The sequence below is a fragment of the Micropterus dolomieu genome, linkage group LG20, assembly GCF_021292245.1.
Source record: "Micropterus dolomieu isolate WLL.071019.BEF.003 ecotype Adirondacks linkage group LG20, ASM2129224v1, whole genome shotgun sequence".
Taxonomy (NCBI): domain Eukaryota; kingdom Metazoa; phylum Chordata; class Actinopteri; order Centrarchiformes; family Centrarchidae; genus Micropterus; species Micropterus dolomieu.
In genome coordinates this window covers 780,726-797,134 of record NC_060169.1, presented here as the reverse complement: position 1 = coordinate 797,134, position 16,409 = coordinate 780,726, and the positions used below count along the sequence as shown (strand labels likewise).

The 16,409-nt window shown below is 42.5% G+C and overlaps 1 protein-coding gene across 1 annotated transcript in view; it reads left to right on the top strand.

Annotated features, from left to right (window-relative positions):
• Window positions 1-16,409, top strand: part of LOC123959243 (serine/threonine-protein kinase BRSK2-like) — a 50,629-nt gene that overhangs the window by 26,652 nt on the left and 7,568 nt on the right. The window contains exons 10-15 of the mRNA XM_046033193.1: window positions 1,069-1,129; window positions 6,030-6,690; window positions 7,278-7,326; window positions 8,448-8,571; window positions 9,691-9,871; window positions 11,210-11,299. Of these exons, the coding sequence (XP_045889149.1) occupies window positions 1,069-1,129; window positions 6,030-6,690; window positions 7,278-7,326; window positions 8,448-8,571; window positions 9,691-9,871; window positions 11,210-11,299 (1,166 nt within the window). The remainder of the gene's footprint in view (window positions 1-1,068; window positions 1,130-6,029; window positions 6,691-7,277; window positions 7,327-8,447; window positions 8,572-9,690; window positions 9,872-11,209; window positions 11,300-16,409) is intronic.

Genomic DNA, 16,409 nt, shown 5'->3' with positions numbered 1-16,409 from the left:
TATTTATAATGACAATTATATAGACAAAATTACCACCATTGCCACTGAGCACTTTCTTCGCTTTGAATAGAAAATTGTGTAAAGTTGTCTCGTATGCCGACGACACAGCTGCTGATTTAATGGCGGTGATGTCATCCCTCCTTTATGTATGTGTGTGTGTCTTCAAGCATATTTAATTATGATTTACCGTTTTCATTTTTCACTTCCAACAAAGCCAAATTGTCTATGGGCAATTAAATCCCAAGTCTTCAGAGACATCAGCAGGCCTGTTTGGTTTTGGTAAAAGAGTGTGTGTGTGTGTGTGTGAGGGGTGATCCGAAACACCATTTGAGCGAAAAAGAGGGAGAAATGTAAAGTTAATGATACGTAAATGAAAAAGCTCATGAAGAGAAGAAAAGAGAAACAGTGCTAATGAATTTTACTGTGTGTGTGTGTGTGCGTGCGCGGTATAACGCTGACATGTCCTGAACTATTTATAGATATTGACTTTAATCCAGACTGTTGCTCATGTTGGAGTGTTGCTGAGTGTAAACAGGACTATATAACGAGGCTAATGTCATCTACAAAATGCTGCTACAAGCTCTGGTCACACTGCAAACCTGCAAAATGTCGGTTCAACATTTTGTTCCAGACTTAAACATCTCCAAAGAAATTGGATGGATGGTCATGAATACCGTGTGTTATTTTCTTCTCATGCTGCAGTAAACGCATAACGGGGCACTTTTACTCAATGAATGGACAGAACTTTGTGACGTCAGAGATGCAGGTAAAAATCCAGGACTAAAACTGAGAGGAAGAGAGTCATGTACTCCCGAAGGACAGAGTAATAAAAGATTTCGTGAAAACTCCCGATGACAGTCTTCGCTCATTGATCCGTCCTTGTTTGAGAGCAAATTACCTTCAATCTGCTCTGAGTTCAGATTAGTTGGATTTCTAAAACAACTACACAAAGAGGTTTTGGGATGTTGTGTGCACCTGTTTGTTTGTGTGTGTTGTTGTGTCGTGTAGTTTGCTGGACAGTGTGTGAACCGGTGTATTGTGTACTGATTTCCCTTTGTGTTTGTGTAGATCGCGGTCGATCAGCGGCGCGTCCTCCGGTCTGTCCACCAGTCCTCTCAGCAGTCCAAGGGTAAGTGTCTGTCCTCCCCACGCACTGACTGTTTTCCCACAATGCCACCTCACTGACTGGCTCTGCTGGTATGTTGTTGCGCTCACGTTCACTTCAGCCTCTCGTGACACCATCACTGTGGACTTCATTATAAGCCTGTTTGATGTACAGCTGAGCCAGAATCAGATTGTTAAAGAGACAAAACTCCGAGTTACATTGCAAGTCTGCAGGAAATATAAGAATATATTTCATGAGCACAGATCTGAGATTTGTGAGAAATGTCAAAATGTAAATGACTAAACACTGTGTTGTTCTATCTTCTCTACTATTTCTTACTGAAAGACAAAATGTGTGAAGCTGTTTAGATTAGGGTAAGCAGTACATAAACACCCCAAATGTTCTTTACACAGGATTTAAAAACTAAGGCAAGCATGACTAACCATCGCTGGTTTAGTAGATCCACTTATCTGACGCTAATGCAGCCTAATCCTGCAGTAATGTTCATGTTCATGATGGTTATAAAGTTCAGTTTATGGCCCTGTTCAATTATTAGGGCTGGGTACCCTTAAAGTGATACCAACACCAATACCACTATAGGCCATAATTATTATTATAATTGACATTGAGATCTATTTTTTTTAATTGTTTGAAATAACTATTAAAACTACTATTATATAAAAATATTGGGAACTTGTATCAGATCATCCTAAGTAGGTCATCCACATGCGTATAATCAGAGGAAGGACCTCAGCTTGGGAGGTGTTTTTGTATTTAAATGAGAGAGGATGAGTGAAATATTTGGCTAATATTATTTATTATTATTATATTATTTATTATAATTATTATTAGTTTTTTTGGTGCAAATACCTTAAAGGTATCGAGTACCGATATCCAGCCCTATCATTTGTAATGTGTTATCCTGAGAGGTGTTTCAGAGGTCATTTTCTGTCCGTACCATTTTTATCAGTGAGGGCAGAAAGAATAAACTGGCAACTGACCACATTTTAATAGATTTTTTAATTAAATATATCAGTTGTAGTGTCGAAATAGACACATCTAATAAAGTAGTTCCGTCTCTAGGGTCCAGACTCTGAATGCGTAATGAGAGTTAAACACAGGTTAAGACTTTAAATTGTATCCCTCCCACTTGCAACTGCTCTTTGTCATTAATCATTAAGCTTGTCTTGTCTGTGGTAAAGGCTGAATACATGACAGCAGCGACAGTATGGAGACAGATCCACTGGTGGAGACACAAACAGCTTATGCAACTGCTGACACTATCCACATACTTATTCAGACGTATCATTCTGATTTCTGTACGATGGCATAATGATCTCCACAGTGAGAGGCTTCATCCCCGTGACTTGTTATGTCAGTCTACATGAACACTATTTTATAACAGGCTACTCCATGGACATATACATGAGAATTAGAAGCTGAACCGTCGGCTGCTGTTCATCCTCCCATCAAGGTCGATGTGAGCGGCTTTAAGTCAGGCAGCACTGTACGTCACACAGCTTTAGATGAAGTGGGACCGGATCCGTCGGAGGCCAAACACCAAACTCCAGATGAGATCTGTTGATTTAATGTCCACATAGAACAGATTCTCATGCAGCCGCAGATTAGTTGAAGAATTGATCCATCGCTCTCAAGAGAAAACGCCTGAAAACTGCTGCTGCAGTGACAAAGCCGAAAGGTTAACCGTGCAAATCAACCAACCTGCAGCTTCCATGTGCAGCTTCTGTGTTTTTTAGTAAAGCCATGCATCTTTTAAACCAGCCCTCAGCAAGGACACAGGCCGTGTACCATCAAACATTCGCTCTCTTGCAAGCCACGCAGAACCTTTCACTTTATATTGGATGTCATTGTTTTATTCTTCAAGGCGCATTCTTCTGATCTGCTCATTTGTTTAGTTTGCAAAGTAATGAATAAAAGTCATCGGGCCTCATGCAAGAATGTTCTGCTAAACTACTTTCTAAACACTTTTCCTGGGAGATTTGTTTGCATGAGTGCTCCAAGTCAGATCGAATCACCTCTCTTAACTGCACAAACACACCTCGCAGCTCGGAGTCAGACGAAAGCGTAACAACATTTAGCGGTGTCAGTATTTCTATTAGGAGACCCGAAGAGAGATCAGATATTACTACAGCTGTCACCGCTGTGTCACCGCAGAGCCGTACCGTGACAGAAATAAAGAAATGGTTTGACATGAAGTCAGACATCTTGCTAAAGTGCTTCTGCGTGGACAGAGGATGTTCACATGGACATGCCCCCTACATAATAACTCTACGGTTCTCTGGAGTGTCCCACAACTTCTAAATTGTAGAATTTGTCATGTCAGAATACACACAAAGGAAAAATAGGATGTTGTCAAACCACGATGCCGATCACACTCAAATGGAAACTTTATATTGCACAACACAGTTGATACAACACAGGAGCCGGTTAGGTTAAGTTTACTCTTGAGAAACAAATGAACAGAATATACATTTTACATAAAGTTTCATTTTTTGGGTAACATTTATTTTGACGTTGCGGTTCATGGTTGGCACCTTAGCTACTGGTTGTTTTAACGACATTTTCAAAGAGGCGACGTCACTCACTTTGCAAAAGACAGCTTGTCCGTGCATTCACTGCGTCATACAAGCAGTACACGTATGCTAGAGTTAAACGAGCTGAAAACTTCATGACTGAACTGAACAAACAGCGACGGGAGATAAAACACCAGCGCCACCAGCCTCGCAGTCTGCCTCGTTGGATTGAATAGCTTGACGTGGACCAAGCTCACTGACATAAAGGTGGTGTGGTTTTAAAAGATGGATGTTGATCAAAAGTCAGTCTGCTAACTATGTCGAAACTGTTACCATTAAAGATCACAAACTAACGTCCGCTCAGCTGTCCACGACCGGCCTGAACCAGCAGAGGTACCAGCACAGAAACAGATGAAATGGTTTACTCATACTGTATGATGTCAGTAATACTTCTGTGTTTTTATATTGTTTTTACTGAAATGCTTCAGTTTTTACTAAATAAATAAGACTTAAGCAACAGTTAATATGCAATTAACTAGAGCAAGCCAGTACAATATTAGACTTTCACCAACACATTTTGGAAGGATGCCACATATTGTCTAATTATCGTTATCGACAAAATCCCGGGAAAAATATCCGGAGACCAATTTATGTTAATATCGCACTCCTAGTGTGTCTGTGGATTAGCACATCCTGACTGTTGTACCTTCATCTTATATCCAAATAACAACTTTGGTCTGGTCTGTGGAGGAAACCAGACATGACCTGAAAGACAGATCTGGACCATTTGGGAATCAGAATCTGAATCAGAATCCGCTTTATTTGCCAGTGTATGTGGACACATACGAGGAGTTTGACTCAGGATTGTGAATTGCTGACGATGCACTTGCTTATACAATAATAGAATAATAAAATCAAACACAGGCTACAGTGTAGAGAACACATACATACACACTAGAAACAGAAACAATATAGACAGATTGAGACAATAGAGTAATAGTGAATAATCGTGAATTTAGTTTGTCCCGAGGGAAAACATTGGCACCGGTCGCTAAGGAAGACAGTGTGTTGCATGAAGCCCATAGCACTAAAGAAGAAGAATTCAGAAAGAATTTAAGTTTGTAAATCTTACACACACGGACACACACTTCCCCTGGTCATTGAAACAACATGAGCTTCATGAAACGCAGTGTGCACACATGCTTTCCTATGCTGTTATGAGAACAGACTTGACAGGTCACCTCAGGTCTGCTCTGCTGCTGCCGTATGTTCCCACTGTTCTGACCCGTCTTATGAGGGATCTGTTCATTCATCCCACAGCATTGTGCATCAGCACTGTGCATGCACTCTGGCCGCTTTCACAGGTGGAGGGTGAAGCTAAATCCGTTTGCTTTCGAGCTGGTTGACTCGCTGGTAATTAGGGATGCACCGATGTATCGGACAGTAATCATGAATATGTTCTGTCAAAAACATTTTCTGTCAGTCGATTGAACGTGATTGATTAATTGGTTTCAGCATTTCAACATTAAATTCAATAAACTATTTCTCAGTTCAGGGGTTTAGCTGCCATAAACTTACACGGTCTGTATGATCAGCAGCTTATATCGAGTAATTTTAACAAACTTTAGATAAATATCGCTGTGTAACTGACGTTAGTGAGAGAGTTCAATTACTTTATTACTTATCTTTACCTTTTAATTGTGCTTTTGTTACACTGCACTTTGGCATGTTACCAACTGAAGAAAGCGAAATTGAGGGCAATTTAATTCATCTGTATCCTGTAATTACCACTTTTGGCCACAGGGGCCACTGTTCAGTAAAAGTTACATAGTCTTACTTAAAAGTGAAAAAATAAAATGATCATCAAAATACACAGAACACAGTATATTTTGTTTTTGTCTTCAAGTTGGCTAGTGCCGTAGCTAAATAATTCAACATAAAAGACAAACTAATGACATCATATCATCGTTGGTGCAGAACTTGAATGTTGTGAAGTAAACATTATGATTTTATAGGTGAGTAAAACCTGTGGAAGCAGATCCGATCTTTATCAGCATCGACCAAGTGAGGAAGTGACAGCAAAATGGTTTGATCTCGGTGCATCCCTACTGTTAATGCGTCATGAATGCTCCACTGCTGCCTTCTGATTGGCTAAATCACTTTGCTAATCGCATGTTCTGTTTTTCTTTCTTTCTTGCACTCTCACCACTTCCTGCCTGCTCCACCTCTCAACCCATCTGCCACACTCCTTTTTTAATTTCCTGGTGTGTGTTTTTTTTTTTTTTTATGGGAATGAACCTTTATTGGGCTGTGGCGGTCCGTTGGCCGTGGCCTCGCTTTCTCATTGGCTGACTCTGCCGTCATGTGTAACGCTGCATGACCAATCGCAGCCCAACCGGCGGTTTTTCATCCCACCCCAGTCCCCAGACCTGTGTCAGTCTCCCAACTGTAGCCCCACCCACTCCCCCGAGGTCCGCCTTAACGGGGTGGGGCCACGAACACCCAACTCCTACCATCCAAAGATGGGGTCCCCCCTCATGCACCCCCGCACACAGACCCTTCCCGCCAAGCCCAAAATGTCCGAGAAGCCCCTGCAGACCACCAGGTCCAACCCTCTCCCCAACACAGCCCAGACCCCCTCCACCCCCAAATCTGAGCCCTCCACGCCTTGCCAGCCTCTGGCTCCCTGCATCCCCAACAGCCCCCGGGTGAGACGCCACCCTCCCCTCACAGTCCCCCCCAAGCTCTCCATCCCCCTCTCCCCCGTGCCTCCTATGTCGCCCCGCCGGCGCCACCTCCACCTCCACCCTGACCACAACGGCAAATCTGTCCCCATCACGCAGGTGACCCCCCACCCCTCCCCCAGAGGGAGCCCTCTCCCCACCCCCAAAGGCACCCCGGTGCACACGCCCAAGGACAGCCCGGCTGGCACGCCCAGTCCGACGCCGCCACCCAGCCCCTCCATCGGGGGAATGCCCTGGAGGACACGCCTCAACTCCATCAAGAACAGCTTCCTGGGCTCGCCACGGTTCCACCGCAGGAAAATGCAAGGTAGGGGGGAGGAGACAGGAGGCGGGGTGCGTGGAAGATTAAACGAGACTTTAGTATATTTATTCAGTTCAGATCTTATCACTTTGAATTGATTCAGCAGAGTGTGTTTGTGCTTCAAACTGCATTCCTGTAGCTCAGAGGAACAAGTGCAAATCATCTCTTTGCTCCTAATGGCTGTATTTAACGGTTCACCTGCTGCCAGCCTTATCATGAGAAACAGCAGCCGCTGGCCATGTCATATACGAGATAACTATCTCATTACAGGGAGTGGAAAATGGACCCTCTTTTCTGCCTTAGTTTAGGTAGTTTTCCAATAGCTGCTTTGATAGGGCCATCAAATCCCTCCAGATGAACTGAACAGAGCCATGAAGGGACCAGATAATCTCATTTACACTGACAGATTATGTTTTTATCAAATCTGAAATAGCATTTAGTGGAAAAACAAGACAAACAGAAGGATCGTTATGACCTCAGTTTCTACAAATGATATGTGAAGACAGAAAGAAGTCAGCGTTGATCAGAGATCGAGGATAGATATCACATTCCACCTACTTAAATCTGTGACCTTTGACCTCCTATTTCCACAGTTCCCACCCAGGAGGACATGTCCAGTCTAACTCCAGACTCTTCTCCAGAGTGAGTACCGAAGCAGCATGCCTCACCAGAGTCAGGCTATAAAAAAGACTGCTGCGTGCATTAGAGAGTTTCTCTGACATTTCCTTTACTTCATTTTGCCCACATATAATGAATTTGGCTAGCAAGTAAACAGAATATAGCTTAATAACAGCTAAAGGATTTCAGACTGATTCTGACCCATAGGCAAGGGAGGTTTATGTGTACAGCACATTTCAACAACAATGCAATTCAAAGTGCTTTACATAAAACATAAAAGCAACATGGGGCGAAATAGGACCTTGTTTTCACTGCGGCTGTACGTTCACCACAGTTGATGTAATAAGAATGTTAAAATGAGCGTTTGTTAACAGCGCGTTAAAGATGATCGAAGGTTTAGATGGCTGAAGTTGCAGAAAGGACGCGATAATCTCACACAACTGCAACTTTCTTGACTTGAAAATTTGTATTTTAAATGTACAAACCTCGTGTGTGTATTTCAGGGCACTAATCAAATGGGATCAAAAAATAAGTCGTGTTGCTTTTAGCCAGGATCCTCCTTCCAGATGTTGGGGTTAAATTTAGTAAAAGTGCTGCTACCAACATTTCACTTTGCCTCGTTGTAACAGCCGCTCGTGGAAATCTTAATGTTTAGGTACCTGCAAGTCATAATTTACATTTGTTCATGTGTCAAAAATGACAATGACCAAAGCTCTGTCTGTAAGTTATAATAAGTTAACGTATCGTGTTTATGAGACAAACGTCATGCATGCATATGTGGATTTATGTTATTCAGTTTCCTTACAATGTGATTAAAACATTCATTAACTGGAAAGTGAAGAAAAGCAGAAAATGTCATTTTAAGGTGGAAATATCAAATGCTTGATCCTTACCCTCTAACTTTTTCTCATTTCAACGTAAAGGTCTGAACCCAGAACCAGGTCATGACTAGTTTGTTCAGCTTTGTTTAAGTAAAAAGTTACTCTACTACTGTGACCTGTAAGACTTACTTTTCTAATGCCGACTAAGAATAGTAGCTGTTTCAGTAGAATAAAGAACAAAAACTCCCGGTTCAGCTTTTTCTGTCACATTACGGCATGTTTTGTCAAAATGAAAGTACATCAGTTGTGACCTCCTCCCTGCAGACTGGCTAAGAAGTCTTGGTTCGGTAACTTCATCAACCTGGAGAAGGAGGAGCAGATCTTCATTGTGATCCGAGACAAACCTCTCAGCTCCATAAAGGCGGACATCGTCCATGCCTTCCTCTCCGTAAGTCTATTCTTCTTTGTTCCTCTCCATCCTTAAATCCATCATCCGTACTCACCTTCTCTGTCACTGTCTGATCAATCGTCACATTTTACTGTGAAACTTCAATTAAAAGCTGAGTCCCAGTTAGACACCTGTCCCTTAAACTGACCTGGTGTGGTTACAGGTTTTGACAAATAAGTCCAGTCCAGTTGCCCTTGACTTTAACCTTCGTTGGATAACTATGACCTGGATGACCGAGAACCTTCACAGACACAAAGGAATCAAAATGTTTTTTTTCATAAAAATGAATCCAAGTTGGAATAACTACAGTAACCTTCGGCGCTCATCCTTTCTTCAGTAGTCTCTCTCTCTTCAGTAGAGTTCTGCACCAAAGAAATGAAAGGACTGTTCCAAATATAGGCCGGGTGAGTTCAGGGATATAAGCAAACAAAAGCCCGGGCTGGAAATTTGTACTGTGCTTTAGAGCTCAGCATTTTCCCGAGGTATGTTTAACCGCTGCTGCTGAATGAATGCAGGGGAAACACAGGTACATTTGATATGAATTATATTGACATCACTGATCACAAACAAACATTCTGATTGGAAATGTGCTAACCCTGTAGCAATCTAAACAGCTTTTAAATGTGCATGCAAATGTCAAGATGAATAAGTTCATATAGTGATAAAGTTAAATGCTGTGGTTTTTAAACCCCAAACAACAAAACACTGTCTCTGAGTCTTGAAGACTGAAGGAGAATTTCTGGTGAATATCTGAATATAGAGAATGTATTTGAAAATCACTTTTACCGATGTTCTGTCCGTCAACTTTTGTACCTTCAGTGTGACTTTAGGTTTCAGTCAGTGCATGTGTTTTCATGTTGTGTTGAAGGGACAGCAGCTGCCGTCCGGTCACGTCTCGCTGTAGAAGTTGACGCTGACGCTGCATTACACTGTGACGTGTTCAGATGTGTCACATCCAACACACCGTCTCCTTCTGCTCCTGTCTCTTTCTCTTACATCTGCGCCGCCATCTTAACTGATGCAGAAGTTGTTTGTCTGTCTGTTGTTGTTGCTGCTGACTCAGAGTCTGCCTACTGGGCAAACACCGCCTCTCTTCCTCTCTCACTCCCTCCCCCACAGATCCCCAGTCTGAGCCACAGCGTCATCTCTCAGACCAGTTTCCGGGCGGAGTACAAGTCCACAGCCGGTCCGACGGTTTTCCAGAAGCCAGTGAAGTTCCAGGTGGACATCACCTACACCGAGAGCACCAGCGCCACCAAGGACAACGGCATCTACTCCGTCACCTTCACCCTGCTCTCAGGTAAGCAATTCAATTCATCCATAAGTTGATGGACAGAAATCATATTGACAATAATACTGAAAATCGATCATTTGTCCTTTTATCAAGCAAAAAAAGCTCAACTTTTCCTGTTTTCAGCTTCTGCAATGTGAGTTTTAGGATTGGATATTTCTGAGTTTTGAAATTTCTATAATTTCTGACAATATATACATTACATAATTAATTTATATAATAAATCAACAGACTAACCAGGGATGTAGATAACTGTTAGTTGCTGCTCTATGTATAACTATTGTTCCAACAGTATTTAAGTACTACTGTATATATTTCAGCATGTAGTAAGAAAGAAAGTGCTTCACTCATGGAAAAGTAGAAACATGTTTATTTATAGTGCACCATCACCCGGGGGATCTGTGCACACTTTACTAATTAAATACAAACATCAGACAGAGTATTGGTAGCCTCTCTCTCACACACACGCACGCACGTAAGCATAAAGACTCTCAGGTTAAGAGCAGTAGTGGTGTAACAGGCCTTCGGAGGAGTCCCAGCATGTTAGGTGACGTTCAGCACCAGTTCATCACATCTGGCCCCTTCGCTCAAGAACTTGTGTGACGTTTGTTTTCTACATAACATTAAGTGCCAAAGTGAAGTGAATGAAACGCACCACAAATTTAGCCCAGTTTTTACTTGCAAATCACCAAAATAGTGCGGACCGGTGGACTGCAGTTTGCAGGTGCTGTAAAACATAATAATGCAATAACACCTGGTGAGGAGCCTGAAACCAGCAGAGTGTTGCAGCAGCACATTAATGCCCGCGGTGTTACAGTCACACGTTACACTGTACGGCTGCAGTGTGATGACAGAATGACGTGAATGACTGAACAACATCCAGTGAGTTGAATCACAGAGATGTCGAGGGTCCTGGATCCTCCCTGAACGTGGCCACATCATGAATGTTTTATTTCTTTCCAAGTAGCATAAAATCCCAACAACAACAGGAAGACGGGAGACTGAGGATCTGATGAAGTTGGACATGTAACGACATATATGTGAAGAACTGTACGCAGAGAGAGTACATGTACTACTTCTTCTTTCTTAAATGTATCAGTGATCATCTCTTCTATACAAAGAAATGGATGTCGGTTTAATTAGTGACATGAGATTTATTTCACGGTGGCAAGAGCCAGCTCATGACGGTCATTAATTAAGGCTTCAGGGTTTCTCTTTTTTTCCCATGTCATCGCTTTCCAAGTCACTCGGTCTCGCACTGGTGAAGCAGTAATGTTACATATTCTACATCTAAAAATGTCTTTCAGTCAGCAGCCAGCGGTGTAACAAATCCTGATTCCTTATCAGGTCCCAGTCGACGTTTCAAGCGCGTGGTGGAGACCATCCAGGCCCAGCTGCTCAGCTCCGACCAGCCCGGCATCCAGCCCCAGATATCTGGTAAGTGAAGTGCCCCTTCGCCACCCGTCCCCGCCCACGCCTAAGCCCCCCGCCCCTCCTCTTCCTCCACGTCCTCACAGCCTCCCTTCCTCCCGGCATCCTGGCACTCCTCACAGCACAGCCACACCTGCGGCCCACCTTGGCTCGGACCTGCTCAGCTCAGCACACTGCTTTAAGCACACGGCATCTCCACGTGCATGTTCCTGCCACATACCATGGCGTGTGCACACACACATACAGGACATGGTAACATTATTCAGTGAGCTCTAGACGGGCATTTACGGGCTGATTATGGCTACTCAAGATCTGCACATTAAACTGTAAGTTATCCTCCGCAGACAGCAGCTCGGCTCTCATCCGGCGTCTGACTCAGCAGAAAAATCCACAGGCAAATGGATGTTAACAACTGTACATGTGCAGATTAGCTGAATGCCTTTGTGCATTCACAGCTTTTTTTTTGCTTGAAGGAGTGAGAAAGGTATCAAGATTTCAGAATGCGTTCACATGTTTTAGCGTACACTGTTACATAAACACAGAAATCTTCTGACATGTTTGATATGACTGGATATTTTGGGCTGCCTATAGATAGATGGATGGATTATAAAAAATATGGAAGAAAAGAAAGAGTGACTGTGTGTTCTCCTTGTTAGTTTTGTTTGTTAGTGTGACACTGTAGTATTGCTGTTGTCCTGTCTGTGGTTATTTACTTGATAATGGTCCCCTCTGGTGGTGAAGCAGAGTAACGACCCAGCTGCACACACAGCTGCCTTCACAGTACTGACGTGTTTACTGGGAGAGAACCAGTCACCTGCACCCGCCCCCACTACAGGATACTGGATCTAAAGCCAAACGGATAGTCTGGATTTTTGGAAGTAGACTGGCTGTGATATTAATTCATAGACTTTAACTGAGACATCTGATCTCCCAGACAGACAGTGGCTCCAAAACCATTTGATATTAAAGTCTTATTATCTATATGAAAGTGCAGTGAGGTCATCTTGTGTCTAATACGGGTTTCAGCTACTGCTTGAAAGGGCTAGAAACTGATAATAACGTTTGAGCCAGCATCCCCTGCTTTATAGTAGTTAATAATAGGGCTGCACATAATGATTATTTTTTTCGATTCATCAGTTAATCTAACGACTAATTTTTGTGTATTGTAAAGGAAAAAATGTCGCCTATTCCTATAACAATTTCTCCAAAATAAATATCACAAACTAATTACTGGTGATTAATAAATCAATATTTTATTCAATCATCCTTAGAATAATTATAATAGTAGCATATCTTAAAATGAATCCAATTTCCACGTCATTGTTGTTATGATAACAACAACAGACATTAATTAGGCTACTTTACTTGAAACTTTAAATGATTCTGACATGGATTTATTTCTATTCTGAGTAATATGTAGTACGATAATCACAGGCAAGTGTGCATCTGCATCAGTGTGGGGCAAAGAAAACAACTGAAACCACAGATTGTCTGTAATGTTACTTTCAGCTGTTTTCTCGCTCATACGTGGCCGTTAAATAAACAGAAAATATGAAAGGGCCGAACGTTAGTTCGTAGTTAGAGACAGTGTTGTACTGCATTACACTCAGAGGGGTTTCTGACAGTCCACCCCCCATTTATGTTAATTAGTGGTTGACTGAGACAGGTTTATCAATGGCCGTGCAGTTACATATGTGTATATATGTATTTCGTGAGTAAAAATAGATTTAGACACTTCTCCTCACTTGGATGAGTTTAAATATTAACATGGAAGAAAGAAACTGTTGTTACGTGTCTGACGGAGCCTGACTGGGGTGGGGAGGGGGTTACATAAATGAAGAGAGTAGTGTGAAAGCCACTGGCTAGCTGGGAAATCTCCAACTGCAGGACTCTTACAGTACATTCAAAAATCCAAACTATCACACAATGAACCAGTTGCACCAGTCCGGCTAGTCACTGCCACAGATGGGAACTGTTATCAGGCACTGTATGCACAACCTCAGTCACCCCCACCATGTAGATGTGCCAATAACCCACATCTTTATCAATCTATCGATCTATTCTCTCTCTCGCTCTCTCTCTCTCCTCCTCTGGCCTGCCTCTCCATGCCACCCTGCTTCTTGTCATCCACAACTTTATTCTAATGCCACTTGGATGGACTGAATGACAAGCATGCTGAATGAAATGCCAACCCAGAAACATGCACACATACTGTTTGGCAAACTGGCCTCTGTTCTGGGTAAAACCAGTCGAGCTGAGCCAAGCTGAACGCAGCAGGGGTCGGGTTTGTCGGGGATCAGTCGATGCCAAACTCTACGTGTGCTGATGGTTCTGGGTGAGCTACCATTCACACACAATTGTGTGTGTTTGCCCCTTATGGGACTGATTTACTAAAATGAAAGCATGCGCTGTACTGTTATGTTGGGGTGACAAACTCATGCAAAGCAAACAAACACACAGTGAGTGATTGTGTTTGCTGATCTCGGCCTCAGAACCACAGAATCTGCATGTTTCGATGAAACTTACTGAAAACCTAACAGCTCTACAAACACACGAACCCGATGGCCTCCTTTGTGTGTGTGTGTGTGTTAGCTCATATATACGTGTAAGGTCACACTTGTGTGGATGCAGCAGCAGATGGATTTTAAAGGGTGAATGTTCAGCTTCCCAGTCTCTTGTCGAAAATATATTGTGGATTTTTTCCTGCCTTTAACACAAAACAGTTACCAGTTAGCTAAAATAGCCGTCTATATCCAGCGTTGATGCTGTCAATGCCAGACTTGTGGTGATAGATGTGCATCATTTCTATCGGCTGATACTGGCCCAAAGCTACAGCGAAGGGGAAAAACTATTTGCCCACTGACAAAGAAATGATCAGTCTATAATTTTAATGGTAGGTTTATTTGAACAGTGAGACAGAATAACAACAAAATAATTCTGAAAAACGCATGTCAAAAATGTTATAAATTGATTTGCTTTTTAGTGAATGAAATAAGTATTTGACCCCCTCTCAATCAGAAAGATCTCTGCCTCCCGGGTGTCTTTTATACAGGCAGCGAGCTGAGATCAGGAGCACACTCTTAAAGGGAGTGCTCCAATCACGTTTGTTACCTCTATAAAAAACACCTGTCCACACAAGCAATCAATCAATCAGATTCCAAACTCTCCACCAAGGCCAGGACCAAAGAGCTGTCCAAGGATGTCAGGGACAAGATTGTAGACCTACACAAAGCTGGACTGGGCTACAAGACCATCGCCAAGCAGCTTGGTGAGAAGGTGACAACAGTTGGAAGAAACACAAAAGAAGTTCTGTCAATCTCCCGCGGTCTGGGGCTCCATGCAAGATCTCACCTCGTGGAGTTGCAATGATCATGAGAACGGTGAGGAATCAACCCAGAACTACACGGCAGGATCTTGTCAATGATCTCAAGGCAGCTGGGACCACAGTCACCAAGAAAACAATCGGTAACACACTACGCCGTGAAGGACTGACCTCCTGCGGCGCCCGCAAGGTCCCCCTGCTCAAGAAAGCACACGTACAGGCCCGTCTGAAGTTTGCCAATGAACATCTGAATGATTCAGAGGAGAACTGGGTGAAAGTGTTGTGATCAGATGAGACCAAAATCGAGCTCTTTGGCATCAACTCAACTCGCCGTGTTTGGAGAAGGAGGAATGCTGCCTATGACCCCAAGAATACCATCCCCTCCGTCAAACATGGAGGTGGAAACATCATGCTTTGGGGGTGTTTTTATGCTAAGGAGACAGGACAACTTCACTGCATCAAAGGGACGATGGACGGGGCCATGTACCGTCAAATCTTGGATGAGAACCTCCTTTCCTCAGCCAGGGCATTGAAAATGCGTCGTGGATGGGTTATCCAGCAGGACAATGACCCAAAACACAAAAAGAAGCACATTAAGGTCCTGGAGTGGCCTAGCCAGTCTCCAGACTTTCATCCCATAGAAAATCTGTGGAGGGAGTTGAAGGTTCGAGTTCCCAAACGTCAGTCTCGAAACCTGAATGATTTGGTATCCAACTACAAAAAAAATCGGACCTCTGTGATTGCCAACAATGGATTTGCCCCCAAGTACTAAGTCATGTTTTGCAGAGGGGGTCAAATACTTATTTCACTCATTAAAAAGCAAATCAATTTATTATTTAATTTTTGACATGCATTTTTCAGAATTTTATTGTTATTCTGTCCCTCACTGTTCAAACAAACCTACCATTAAAATTATAGTCTGATCATTTCTTTGTCATTGGGCAAACATACAAAATCAGCAGGGGATCAAATATTTTTTCCCCCTCACTGTAGCCCAAACATCTTTGCTCCATAAGCTAGCCAAATATCAGAACCGGCATTTTATTAAGGCTACAAAGGAACTGACTGGAAGGAACCTGACCTTTTAAGCCTGTACAAACTTTTATTATATTGTTCGTGAAGGTATAAAAAAAATAGCTGGTTCCGTTTAAAATAAGGATGTTAAAATACTCGTCTGAAGTATTTTTCCCTGCTCTGTCTTTTGAGTAGCAACGTGCCAGACATTTAGCCAGCAGCTTACAGTCCCTGACATTCAGTTATGCCAGTTTAAATGACTGTTGCTGTTGGCAGATTATATCAGCTGCTACAGTAATTAATGCTAATGTAAATTAGGGCTGAACGATTTGGGGAAAAAAATCTAATAGCGATTTTTCTTCAGATATTGCGATTACGAATCGATTTTGCTAAAGTTCAATATTCACCGCCAGTCTATTTTTGAGGGAAGCCTCGTCTCATCAAGCAGCACAGAGCAAATGAACCGGGCAGGAAGTCAGACACAGAACGGTATAGAGAATCCGGTCGATTTTCAAAATAAACCAACCATTGCAGAATCACTTTCGCACATCAATAATAAACACAGTTAAAACAGACCAAAAAAAGACACAATTTAACTACATAGGCTACTTAAAATTGGTAGAAGCACAATCAAGGACAACTGAACAAATAAGCAAAATATGAATAACTCAGCAAGTCAGACGGACAAAACGCTCTTATTCTGAAATGCTCCATGTAGGCTATGCTCTCAGAGAGCTGTTATCCGAAGTTGAAGCACACAAATAACAAATTAACACGTTA